This window comes from Metarhizium brunneum, chromosome 2 (assembly GCF_013426205.1).
Source record: "Metarhizium brunneum chromosome 2, complete sequence".
NCBI lineage: Eukaryota > Fungi > Ascomycota > Sordariomycetes > Hypocreales > Clavicipitaceae > Metarhizium > Metarhizium brunneum.
The window spans coordinates 3,557,098-3,571,015 of NC_089423.1; the positions used below are offsets into that span (position 1 = coordinate 3,557,098).

At 49.7% G+C, this 13,918-nt stretch overlaps 3 protein-coding genes across 3 annotated transcripts; all 3 read left to right on the forward strand.

Annotated features, from left to right (window-relative positions):
• Window positions 1–1,743: 1,743 nt before the first annotated feature.
• On the forward strand, window positions 1,744–3,104 carry G6M90_00g040340 (uncharacterized protein; the record flags this gene model as incomplete). Its single annotated transcript, XM_014691897.1, has 2 exons — window positions 1,744–2,000; window positions 2,075–3,104. 2 exons carry the CDS (start codon window positions 1,744–1,746, stop codon window positions 3,102–3,104), a joined length of 1,287 nt encoding a protein of 428 aa, XP_014547383.1.
• Window positions 3,105–6,877: 3,773 nt separating this feature from the next.
• On the forward strand, window positions 6,878–8,169 carry laeA_2 (Secondary metabolism regulator laeA; the record flags this gene model as incomplete). The annotated part of the gene is made up of 4 exons (XM_014691898.1): window positions 6,878–7,247; window positions 7,310–7,339; window positions 7,407–7,617; window positions 7,698–8,169. The coding sequence occupies 4 exons, from the start codon at window positions 6,878–6,880 to the stop codon at window positions 8,167–8,169; spliced, it is 1,083 nt and encodes a 360-aa protein (XP_014547384.1).
• A 1,744-nt stretch (window positions 8,170–9,913) lies between these two features.
• G6M90_00g040360 (uncharacterized protein) lies at window positions 9,914–10,876 on the forward strand (the record flags this gene model as incomplete). The annotated part of the gene is made up of 1 exon (XM_014691899.1): window positions 9,914–10,876. One exon carries the CDS (start codon window positions 9,914–9,916, stop codon window positions 10,874–10,876), a length of 963 nt encoding a protein of 320 aa, XP_014547385.1.
• Between the last annotated feature and the right edge of the window lie 3,042 nt (window positions 10,877–13,918).

The following is a 13,918-nucleotide window of genomic DNA, read 5'->3' on the forward strand; positions in this document are numbered from 1 at the left end:
ATTTGTTTTCACATTGATCTCCCTGCCCTCCCTTGATCCAGCCCCGGGAGGTATGTGACATGTCGAACGCGTCCCATCCATACCGAAGCAGCGTCTTCAGCAGTTTCACCTCAGCCAGCTGGACTGTTGAAAAACAAATGTGCAAGCATGTGTCAAATCCGTCGACTGAGTTGGTTTATTTTCGGAAGCTCGAGATCGCCCCTGCTCTTGGCAAGCACAACAGTTGCACTGTCCCTAGTCGAGTTGCCATACTCCGTAGTTGAATGAATTGTTGGGAAAATCCCCCAAATCACACTCCCAAAAACCGAAAATCATTCACATCAACCAACTTGAAGCCATGTACTTCCATCTGTGTACTTTTCAACCGGACCGATGCAATTACGCAAACACACGTCGTCCACTCCTATCCGCCGTCCCAGCAGCGTGTCTTCGTATCCTGTACTTGACAATTTCCAGAGAACTACCCTATACCGACTCGCGATGCCAATTCTGAAACCCCCTCTCCACTCTCCGCGCCCAAGCCACGCATTTGTCTCACTCGCCCAACCCGTGTCCACGACGGCACGTCGGCAGCCTCCCGGTCCCTCAAGGCGCCAACAAGGTTCCCTGGGCCGTCAATCGATTAAAGTTTGTCTACGCTGCCTCCGCTCCCCTGGTCCTTGACCATCTGCGAACCATTGCCCGACGACGACGTCCTGCCAATTGAACAATCTCCCACGTCTTGGACCGCCCACGTACCGGGCCAACGGATTGTCGTGTTTGCATTTGTATTTGCACGGAGCAGTGCCGATTCCACGGGGACATTCCTGGAACGCGCCACGATGCCAAATGAGACAAACCCCGAGGAGAAGTTTGTTCGGGCTCTCTACAGAAAATCAAGGGATGGCAGCTCCCTTTGATCGTCAAACGCCAGACGCCAAACGCGGGTCCTCGGTCCGCTAGTGCTCGCACGCAACGACTAGTCACATTGACTACAGCCTACGGCCCCCCGCGTCACGGATCATGAACGAATGGGAGTGTGAAGCTGTATACGGAGTACCTCCTAGTGGTATTGACAGAGACCTCGAGCTCTATCCTGGTCGAAAGGAATACGGACAAGAAAAAAGCGCAAACACTATTTCCCCGATTATAGCATGAATGCATTGTGCCTACTTGACCGGCTCAAACGTCACATTACATGGCATACGAGTTTGTCGAAATTCGACCCCGATGGCCCGATGGCCACAGCGTCTTCGAATGCGCATTTGGCTGAGGAGCCTGGGGTTTAGTATATACGCGCCTTGGTCTTGCGGCGGCCTGGCGCAGGCTGGAATTTGAACCAGTGCAAGTCCAACAGTCATGTATCATCTCACATAAAGCTTTGCTTCTAGAGCCCTCTTTTCATGCCATGCACAGCCTGTCGACGTCTTTGGTGGTCATTGCAGTTGAGACACAACATCAATGGCGTGTCCCGATGCAGCCAAACCAGCATTCTTGTCAAAGGCAGAGTTCACAACCTCGAGCTTCGGTATGTGAACGACGTGGACGGGGGTGTTGCAGATGCTGCGGATTCGAGACGCGTCTGAACTATTCAAAGTCCTCGGCGGTTATAAACGACGCAAAATCTCCCCAGACGCTCAAGTCCCCATTCCCTTCCCTTCCCATCCACGTCACCACCAAGCCTCGATTTCATTCACTAACAGGACTCCCCGAGAGCTTATTCATTCTTTACCTTCACATTCATTTTCTTCCCCCAATCCCACCATGCGTTACGCACTCCTCGCCCTCGGCGCGGGCAACCTGGCCATGGCCATGTTCACCAACACGACCGACGGTCAAGAAACTGCTGGCAAGGCTGTTTCCAACACCTTGCCCGCTGTGGTCGGAGACTACGAGCTCCTCGGATGCTCTGCCGCCAATGATGACTTCAAGAGCTTTGTTCAGGTTGCATCTACTGATCACATGGACCTCGACTTTTGCAGTGCCAGTTGCCATTCCAAGTTCATGGCTGTCAGTGGCAAGTAAGTAGCCGTCTTTGAACAACATGTCCAGCCAGGAAACGTCGAACAAGACTCGGCTAATCAAGAGACACCAGGGACTGCTTCTGTGGTGAAAAGGCCGATGCGGCTCAGAAGCTCGATGCCGGCATGTGCAACAGCCCTTGCCCAGGCAATCAGGCTCAGTCATGTGGTGGCAACGGAGGTGGCAACGGGCGTCGCGATGGCGCTGCTCCCATGAAGGCCGTCTCCATGTACGTGCGTTCCCAGGCTGCTGAGGCTGGCGGTGCTATTACCAAGACCATCACCACCACCAAGGTTGCCACCGTTACCAAATGCTCTTCCACCGTCACCAATTGCCCCGTGGGCAAGCCTACCTACGTCGTGACCAAGGTCACGGAGACCTGTCCTCGCCCAACAGAGGCGATTGAGTGGCACAAGAAGAAGATTACCTGCTACGGCGGTTACTGCGCCCCCGAGATTCCTCGCCAGAGCGAGAAGCAGCGTGTCCTCTGTGACGGCGCCAAGTGCCACGCTGAATCCTGCTACAACAAGGATTGGAGCAGCCTCGTCCTTTGCAAGGGCGACGACTGCAAGTGGTCTACGAGTGACGATGACCGCTGGTTCGAGAAGAAGATTGTGTGCTTCGACAGCAAGTGCGCATGGGAGAACTGCCACGGCGACGAGTGCCACAAGAAGTTTGTCTGCAGGGGCGAGGAGTGCAAGCATGAGAGCTGCTCTGGTGATGACTGCCACAAGAAATTTATCTGCGACCACAAGGGTGACAACTGCAAGCTTGCGCCCCCATGCAATGGAAAGGACTGCCCTAAGCCGCCTCCTCCATGCCACGACAAGTGCCGCAAGGCTCAACCCCCCCCTCCTTGCAATGGCGATAGCTGCCGGGCCGTTCCCTGCCAAGGCAACGATTGCGTGAAGCCCGTCCGTCCCACAGGCATAAGCAGAGGCACAGGCACCGGCACCAGCAGAAACACTGGCACCGGCAGAAGCACTGGCACTGGCACCATCTACCCTCACCCTATTCCTACTGGCCCTCCTATTGTCGCTGGTGCTGGCAACGTGGTTGCCAACGTCATCGGTGCGGCTGCCGGTCTCCTCCTTGTCCTGTAAATGGTTACATAGGTATAAGAACAACATTAATCGACTTTGATTCTTCCGCAGTGGAGTGGTGGACGCTGCCACGCATTTAACTTTGGGATGAGGTTTGGATTCATAATTCGGAGTTTTGGGAGTTATTGCGTTGAATAACGCGCGAGAGGTTGGATGTCCTGTGTCTTTTCACCTCTAGACTTGCTCTGAGAGAAAATCTCTTGTCAGATTTGTCACGTGCGGCGGTAAATCGAGAGCAAAGTTGACAAAACAAAAATCATATAATCTTACCCATGATGTGAACTGTGATTGGCGAAATTTGTTCTTGCAAATAGCAATAGGCTCGAGATGTGGTTTTGTATACCAAGTACATTATCAGATACATCGCCTGGCGCATGCTCCTCGTCACATGAACCACGCAAGTTGTGCGTCCATGGTAGTCTCGTTCTCCCAGTTACGGTGGCGGTCTGGAGGAAAGCGATGACTCGCCGGATACTTGGAGGCAAACCTGCAACATTTGGACGTGCCGGAGAGTCCACAGGCCATGCAGTGGGAAAAATTGTGAGACCCATGTCAGAAGTATTGGCCTGTATGTGTTACCAGCCGTTCCTGGTTGCCTTTTGTCTTGTGGTACCACCAAACGGACGCCTTCTGCTCGCGACGGCATTCAACAAGGCGGCTGATGTGACAAGACGTGAGAAATTAGGACTATAGACAGTCAGTGCTCCCTATTCCTGGGCTCACACTCTCGCCGCAGCACACTAGGGAGCCATGCTGACGTTGACGAGTTCGAGATTGCGGCTAACATTGTGCTGTCTTGGCCATGTAGCTCGTCTCCCCGCCATCTCTCTGTACTATCTAGGTGTTACAAAGATGGAGACATACTAAATACTATTATAATTCTCGCACATCTTCTCACGCACCACAATGAATTGTACTTACATGCGATTTATTGTCCTGGCTACTCCGTATTGGGGAAAATGTTTGCACAAGGGGAGGCATAAGCGAGTGAGACTGTGGAACGACCAAAGACGGGACAAGGACAGGCCGACACCAAAGTACCAGACTTTGATGGTTCATCGATTCACTACCGACATGATGGGACTAAGAAAAGCAGTGTCACACTATACCAAAAGATCCACTGAAGGCGATTGGTGAGCTGTACATATGTACATGCATGGTAGAAGTGATCGGTGTGGACCTGTACACATTTATCCTGGTGTTTTTCCTTTTCCCTTCTTTTTGGCTCACTCCGAATTGAGATGGTTGGAAAAACAAGGCCAGGCTAAAAATAGCTACACAGAGTAGTACTGCTTTATGCAAAAGCCTGGAGATGGAGGGAGCCCTGGGTGGGTGTGATGCAGCGACTTGATAAGTCGACTGTTGATACGCCCCAGCTTTTTTCTGTGTCTTAAAGCTCAATTAAAGATCATTAGATAGACGAAATTCGTGCGTAGCGGCCCGTCGGGTGAGTTTTTGAGAGAAACAGCTCTTGGAGACCAACAGCGTGCTTCGCAAATCGTACTTTCAAATGGATATAGCGCCAGGGCGGACAATGTGGTCTCGAGGTAGGACAGCTCGTTGTGGTTGTAATTGACCCGAGGGTTTGGTTTGGCGTAAATTTGGCTTGTAGCCCAAGTTCTGCCAGAATGTTACCTCTTGTGATACCATATCCATTATGATTTCCCACGTGTAGTTTCGAAACGGGCAACCGGTCTCGTTGGAGTTAGATTGTTCACGTCCACCATCGTGGCCTGTTGACGATCGCCCTGCTAATGGGATGACGTTGTCTGCACCATCGAAGCAATCCCAATTGCATCGGAGCGCGAAATCTCATGCTATCTCTGCGTTTTGTACAAACACAAAATAGGACTGCGACATTGGGTAAATATGATACGCACAAAGTGGAGTGATCATGGAATTGATTGCCGGTCCGCCTCCCCTCTGTGGTAGGAGACAGTGTAACAACTCTTAACTAATGAGTTGCGTACTGATATGGTTGACTCCGCCATACGCCATTGCCATTTGTGGTCAACGGTAGGCAAGGAATACCGCAACGGGTCAATGCATGACAGGGAACACGCCTGACCCAACAAACATAAGATCCACGTTTACCGGGGCGGGCTAGCGCATGTTTTCGTGGGCACATTGCTCCATCGTCCAGCCTTTGTCATTTGATGAACGAATAATGGCGTAGTGGCACGGGGAGTAAGCCATCAAGCCATGTAGAACCTCGTTCAGGGTGGGCTGCGAATGTCTATCCTGTATGGTCTATTATATCCAGCCTCATGACGCCCAGTGTGTTTAATGGTAGCCGGCACGGTTGGCGTATCGTCTCTGGCGCCTTGATCTGGGGTTCTGAGCGCCAACCCTCCCGCCAACGGGGGTACGGCGGTCTCTGTAACCTGAAAGGCCTTGGATGTGTGGCAGGGCTGGCGTCCTGGTCCGTCGGGGCGTCCACACCCGTTTGCTAGTAGGCAGAAGGCGAGCGAATGTGGACTGCAAGTGCAGCTTTCTTGAGCGAGTTCCAGCAGTTTGGGCCGACTGTCATGATGCATCACACAACTCGCCTCTTTTTGCGTACGGAGTCCTGAACGTCCTGGCCGTCTGGCAGCGACGTGGCTTCGGGTTTCCTGGCTTTCCATCATTAGCATGCGCCGCTGTTGTCCGGACTTGGTGGTTCATGCCTAGGCCCCGGCCCGCGCGGGTAGCAAGACGTCTGGTAGCTCAGTGAGCTGATTGAGGAGTTGAGGGAATCCAGGTCGCTGGCTTGTCTTCTGGCTTGATTCCCGCAGCACGATTGTCTGGTGCGTGAGGGCCAAGAACCGGCCTCGATCAGTTGGCGAGAACCAGGTCGCACCTGCCTTTAAGGGTTGAGCAAGCGTGACTTCCTACAGCCCGTCGCAACAACCAAACACACCGAGCGTCTTCGCCTCACACCACGTGTGCATATTGACTGGCAGATTGAATATTGGCTCGGGCAGCAGCAGCAGTCTGGTTCTTGAGGCGCCGCCTATCAGCAGTCATCGTCACAGCCTTCGGCTTCATCATAGCTTTCAAGGTTCATACTTGCTCACACTTCGCAATCCTGCACTCCTGCTCTCTCACACCGTCCTCGGTTGGACTTTGGAACACCCGGTCCGGCACTAATTTACCCCATCTCGGGGACCAGTGGCAAGTGGGACCAATCGATTGCAACAAGACAAACGACAGCAGAGCACAAGCAGAGCAGAGTCGAACAAACCAGACATACCTTGGTTAACCCCCGAAGCTCACAGCTAGACACGTCGCCGTGCGGTATTTAGCCTTGCGAGCCAGGTGCTGCTCGTTTTTCTTCATCAAACGTCAGACATTCGGATTGAGTCTCCAGAAACTGAACATCCACATCTCGCTTCCAATACTCCCTAACGAGCGCCGAGCTTTGTGTAGCCGGAATTTGAGAGACACATTTAAATACCAGGCTATTGTGCTTTGACCAATTCCGGATCCGTCAACTCAAAGCACAGGGCACTGGATGACCATTTATACCCCTCTGGAATAGAAGGCGGCACGCTGCACCACCTCTCGAAACCGAGTCCATGGCAGAGGGTTTGTCCAACACAAGTCCTTGTTCCACAGCGAGGAGAACCATCTAGCCTATCCTTCGAGAAGCGGGTACGTGGTCAGGCATATTGCTTATAACAAGCCCATCGCCTGTCTCGCTTGACGAAGAGATCTGCGGCACCGTGAGCAGCTCCGGATTTAACTACCTTGTTGGTGTATGGCCAAAAGAATACATTCGAAACTCGCGCAAAATGCTTGGAAACACGGCCTTCAAATTTACGCCAGATACGGCATCGATTTCATCGAGGGGGACCTCCATCTCCGTCGCCACGTCAAACGAAGCCGCCATCATTCGTTGCATAGAAAATGGAGAGTATGTGGATGGACAAGAAATTGATGATGATACCCGCAGTTTGACCTCAAGCGTCCGACAACATATCGTTGATGGGGGCCTACGATATCACGCATATCACGCAGGGCAGTACGCCTTCCCCAATGATGAGAATGAACAATACCGAGACAATCTGAAGCACGTAGTGACGTTGCACTTGTGTGGGGGAATATACTTTTTCGCCCCGATACACGAGCTTCTTCAGAGAGGCGCGTATGTTCTTGATTTGGGTGAGTGAAACAACGCTTCGATCCTCTGACACCCCATCATCCACACCTGCTAATATCGTCAGGCACGGGAACTGGCGCATGGTGCGTAGAAAGTAAGTTGTAATTCTAGTTTCATGTAGCTGCAACCATATAGTTCCTTAACTGACCATCCTTTTCCAGTGGCGGACCTGTATCCAAACTCAACTTTTGACGGCATGGACTTGTCACCAATACAACCTGATTGGGTGCCCCAAAATGTATCATTCATGGTTGACGATATTGAGCACGAGGCAGGGTGGACCTATGGGGAGAATGAGCTGGACTACATTCATGTTCGACACTTGATACATTCTATCAAGGATCGAAGAGAGATGTGGAGGCGAATTTACAGGTACTTTCAACACCCAGCTATGCTATTGTTATGCTACAAGCTGTTGCGTAAAGCTTGCATGGCTAACTCTACGTCCACAGTCACCTCAAACCAGGTGGGTATGTTGAGGTGCAGGAATTCAAGTACGCCGCTGCTTGCGACGACAATTCTTGCGATGGTCCCTATGCATGGCGAGACTTTCTGAACTACTTGGCTGCTGGACTAGAGGCTCTTGGATCGGACCTGTACGGCATGCAGTATGTCGAAAGGGAGCTTCTTGAAGCCGGCTTCCAGGAGCTCCACTACCAGGACTTGAAATGCCCCCTTGGGCCTTGGGCTAAGCTGCTACGTCTTCAAGAGTGTGGGCATCTTCTACGAGACATAGTAAATTCTGGATTGGAAGGTCTTACTCGTCGACCATTTCGAGATGGTTTAAAGTGGACACCCTTACAGATTCAAATGTTTTTAATCGATGTACGGAAGGATGTGAATCGGGTTGAGAATGGCATACCGCCTTTTCACAGCTATTTTCCTTTTAGGAGTATTTACGCACGAAAACCCATGGTAACTTGATGTTGGATAGTATGGGTGAAGCTTGAATTAGTGGATTAACTGGAAGTCTAAATCAAGATGACGCCATTGAGCGGCATACAAGACATGGTCGAGTGCATTTCCCTTGCTTCAGCACCTAAGCTTGGACGAGAAGACGGATATGGAATCACGTTATTTCAGCCGATGTGTTGCTGTGCATAGCAAGGCAAAGGATGCCGTAAAGCTTGCATAAGGCGGTGACATTAAATCACTTCACAATGGAAGGTGTTTTATGATCTGATATCATTGTCATTACGATGAATAGCAGCCTGAGTTCAGGGCCAGGAACAAATTTATTCATTTTCTTGCTAAAAATAGGAAGCCTTGGTCTAAAGCTAATGCCGTTGAAAATGATCGGCAAAACGTTAATGCCGTCAGTTAGTTTCTCAAGTCATGACGTATCAACTAAACTTTCTTATATGCATATCGACCTAGTCGAGTACATTGTACTCGACGCCAGTCCATGATACCTCTGCATGAAAAGGCGTATTCCCCCGCCACAGGATAACCTCGCGGACCATGGAAACACATGGAAGTAGTACTTAAATCTGCTTCCAGAGCAAATACTTTTTTGGTGATGAGTCTACAGGCGGTACTAGGCGAGTCACAAACAGATAGGATCAAGGGGTGCGCTTTCTATAGCAAATACAACATACTCAATGTGATCTTGGTACTTGGTCAGCTACCAGCTGAGCGTACTGAATACGAAATGTGATCCAAGTCGCAGACTGGGCATTCGATGGCCAAGTTCCATCAAAGATGAACTACGTGTCTACCTTGATCGTGCTATCATCAAGACTCTCTCCATTCTAGAATGCTCTCTTTCTGCGGCACTCAAATTCTAGTTCCGCGCTATAGTCAAGCCTCCAGGGACGGAGGTAGTTTATTTCTATACCATCATACATGTCCAAGCTAACTTTCTTGGCTTCTCGTAGCTGGCTGTCATTTGCAATGCCATATGGAGAGGCCCCTGCCCCCCAAGGAAAGGTTCTGTCTTTCTGTTTCCTATTCATCGCTTCTCGTCTTCATCTCACATTACTCTGCTCCCAAAATACACAAGCACTATTCAAAAAAATTCGTCTTTTATTCCCTTCTTGGGCTTAACACCTCTTGTACTTGTTTCTCATACTCCAGACCAACTTGCATCAGACCACAACAACAACCAACTGCTTTGAGAACTCTTATTACATACATGAGCATCTTTCCGCATCAGTCCACAACAACAACCAACTGCTTTGAGAACTCTTATTACATACATGAGCATCTTTCCGCATCAGTCCACAACAACAACCAACTGCTTTGAGAACTCTTATTACATACATGAGCATCTTCCTGCATCAGACTACAAAAACAACCAACTGCTTTGAGAGCTCTTATTAAATACATTAAACCTCTTTCTGCATCAGACTACAAAAACACACAACTAGTTTGAGCGCTCTTATTTAATACACCAAACATCTTTCTGCATCAGATCAAAAAAACAACCAACTGGTTTGAGAGCTCTCATCGAATACATCATCAAACATCTTTCTCTATCAAACCACAAAAACAACCAACTGAGCTCTCATTAAATACACCAAACATCTTTCTCTATCAGATCACAAAAACAACCAACTGAGCTCTCATTAAATACACCAAACATCTGTCTGTATCAGACCATAAAAACAACCAACTGAGCTCTCATCAAATACACTAAACATCTTTCAAACACGAAAAACAAACAAAAATGGAGTCTATCGAATTGGATCACCAGCAACTCGATGAAATGACCATGGCCGGCTCTCCTTACGAAGTCATGGCCGACTCTCCTTACGAAGTCATGGCTGACTCTCCTTACGAAGTCATGGCCGACTCTCCTTACGAAGTCATGGCCGACTCTCCTTACGAAGTCATGGCAGACTCTCCCTACGAAGTCATGGCCGACTCTCCCTACGAAGTCATGGCCGACTCTCATTACGCAGTCATGGCCGAAGCACCTTTGGCTGGCCCTCTTTATTCTTTCGGCGGCATCACCTCATCAACAATACTTGCCTCTATTGAGACTCCAGAGGACTGGGAAGATTCAAGCTACCAGGTCTCAACCAGAGAGACCCCCATCAAAGAAGAGACTCCCATCAAGGAAGAAATTACCACCAATGAAGAGATTTTCCTCTACGACGCTCCTCTCAGAGAAGGGACTCCTATCCAACAAGAGTTCGAGGACACTCCCCTGGAAGATATCCCACTACAATATATCTCACTCCGAGATGTCAGAGAAGGGACTCCCATCAAACAAGAGTTCGGAGACATTCCCGTCCAAGATATCCCACTCCAGGAGGCCTCAGACGAAGAGCCCTCGGACGAAGGAGCGTCAGGAGACGACGACAGCGACGACGAAGACGAAATGTTCACCAAAGACAACCGGTGCCTACTGTGCCTCAAGTCGTGCACCTACAACAACAGGGCAGACCACCGAAGAATTCACTGCCTCCAAGGCCCTCAGGGCGTGGCAGTCCCCTCCAACAAAAGATGCAAATGCTGCGCCATCCGCGGCGAACAATGCATCGTGGCAAAGGAGCCGTGCCGCAAGGGGCTCAACACTGTCCAGTGCCTGAGATGCATCAGCAACCACCGAGTTTGCTCCTTCAAGAAGGCTTTCAAGCGCCTCCGGATCCGCAGTCTCCGCTGCCACCCAGCAAGCTTGGCATGATCTCGAGGTTTATTTTTTATCCCGGATCATGGTATTATGTGGCGGAATGGGCTTTGGGTTTTGTTGCACATGGCACTTGCGAAAGGCTGATGAGCCTGGGCCTGGGAGTTGGGAGTTGGGAGTTGGGCAGAAACACGATTCTGAGCTGGAAAGATTGAATTTCGGGTTTGCTTTGGAAACTACAACTGGGATTTTGGATACCCTTGGGAATATACTTGGTTTGGTGGCACATTCTCCTCACGTATTTGACATGTCTTGCAAGGTGGTGCGTTTGCGTAGACCACCACTTCACTTCTACCACATATGCGTGCCCTGGGAAGTGAGTGATGATGATGATGATGAGAAAAATAATTAGTTTTGAGAAACTATGCTTGAAGGCCACTGCTATTCGGATACGAATCCGTGAAATGGTTGGCAGTATATTTTTCGACTATCCTGGCATACTCCCATTCCTTGCCAAGTATCTCCTGCGAAATGTGAGATTCCTGCACTGGAGGTTGACAGCTGTCCTGAATTCTCCATGGAAGGGGATAGAAGAGTGGCTTGGTTCTGGCTTTGACGTAAAGTTTGATCTCTATACTACTGGCGTTTAGGTCAGTCATAGATCGTGATGTACCTCCTCCAATTTGGACACGATACTAGGGCCATTATAGAGTTTGCTTGCGCCACAGTGTCTACGTATGTATTCCGTCTTCGCTTCTCCCAGCAGTGTTGGCATCATTATGCATCCTCAAGCCAAGTTTATCTCGGGTGGCGGGCTGTATGGGCTCCCCGAGCTGCCTAGATTACCACCGCAGCATGATTGATTGGGCTTGGCCAACAAATTATGAGACAAATTCTACCTTGGGCTCTCGTACTCTTGCAGTAAAACGTTTTGAAAGAAATTGCTAAAGTTGCCATTACCTTGGCATTGTCAAGCCTCTGCCCATCATCATCGCCGACTAGCTCATTTCCCGCAGATACAGAGATCCTTTGGTGGAATACTAAGGATTGAGATGGAATCCTTCCAGACACGTGGATTAAGGTACATAGAATGCTCCACCCAACGTCTGATAAGTTTATTTGCGTGGGGCAAAGTCAAAATGGTGAAGAAATGTGTACGAGATTCTCGTGTGGTCTGTTCGCTTCGTAGGACTTCGACGTGAGCTTGGTCACTGCTTTACACTCGTTGGCAGAAACTGCCTCACAACCGTGTCTAATTATGTAGAAGCACTCTATCTCATGGAAATCTCGGCAGGCTCGTATATGTTTCTCCGTTTTTTCTAGTACGCGGACAAGCGGAAGCATCTTAAAAGCTGATCAGTATATTCTACCTATAGACCAGCAGTTTACGAAGTCCCTTGTACTTATTTCTTTCTGTCTTGAGTAAATTGCCCAGCCTCTTCGTAAGAAGTTTGTCGTAAAGGACTGTGTTGTAGCAAAAGAGACCAGTGACAAATTAAACAGGAGTTGGCAAGAGTCATATCGTTGGAGTGTACGGAGTAGCAACAGCTGTGACTGCCACCATTAACGAGGTTCAAAAAAAAAAAAGCGAAATTTGTCCGCAATATTCGGCTCCCAGCCTTGTATCCCCCAGCCTATCTGTTGTACAAATTGCGTCAACTATGCCACACATCATCCACTCCTGTCTGGATTAATCCTTTCACCGAGCTATCGGCTTCGTAAACTCGCAGCATTCACAATCAGGTCTTTGTGATGTGGCAAAGTCCGAAACCAGGAAATCAGTATCTAGTATATGAGTAAAGGCTAGGACTTTAGTCATATATTTCCTATACAGGGCAATATATGGTCGGGCCCTATTAGAGGAGAAATCTGGCTCAATTTGATGACGGATGTTCAACTTGACACTGCTGGGTGATGGGCTTTTTAGCGAATGCAGAGGCAGCAGCATATTTCCCTTATGAGAAGGGCGTGTAAGTCGACGAGAGAGATGGTGGGAAATACAGCCACATTACAGATTTAAAGAGGCATAGAGTCCTTATGGAGACCGAAAATATTACTGGGATTGAGTGCTCCTTTGACCATGACGAGACAAAGTGATGCTCCTGTCCTACTTTCGTCGAGATTTCAGCAATGAGACTCTGACGACTTATGCCACGTGCCTCTAATAAAGGGCATGACAGGTAATGACAACGCTACATTGTTGCATCTGGGATCGCATCAAGCGCCATGGCTTCATGGTACTGCATCGAGCTTTGTACCACAGCCCTCATGACCAATCGGCCGCTTATCTACAACTAAAAGGAGCACGGCTACCAAGACCAACCCAGTGCGAATAAATCACCTTTCTCAGAAATGATAATTTGGCGAACCTGCAAACATTCCTCATCCATCATGAGGCGTGTCTGTATAAACAACCCCCGAGACTGCTTTCTCCGCAAAACCGAAAGTGACACAAGCCGCTTCAACATACAAGCATCACGACGCCAGGCAACAAAATATACCAACCCAGGACGCAAGCCATTCAGCTACTGGCTACGATGTGCCCGGACGACGTGGCATCGACGCCCACAATGGCCCATCTAGCCAACCACGTCCCCAAGAACGAGAAGACCAACAGTCACGGCTGAAATTTGAGGCGAAACTTGGAAACCATTCGTCAAAATTATGATATGCCGTCAGCAAGTGTCTGCCTACAACTAGATAGAATGACCAGGCAGCCTTGCGTCCATAACTCATCCCTAGGCAACGCGCACCACTTAGCATGCACCTCCGTAATAGGGGAATATTGAAGCATCAAATATGTGAAACAACACGAACTGATTGTCCAGGTCCCACGGTGACTCACCCGTGGCATGGGTGCTCAACAAGGGCATAGAGGCAGAACGCCACAACGACCGTGCTTAAATTTTCACCACCCAAAAAGAACAGGTGGAGGAGAACTCGGGATGCGGTGACGCAGAAGGCTTTGCGGTAATGGCATGTGAGCGCGTTGATGAAGGCGGTTTGCGACGCGGACAAGGTGCATGAAAATGGTCATGACACATTTCGGTGGCCAAGACGCGGAGCGCCGGCCAAAGTTGACCAGTTGGACGAGGATCG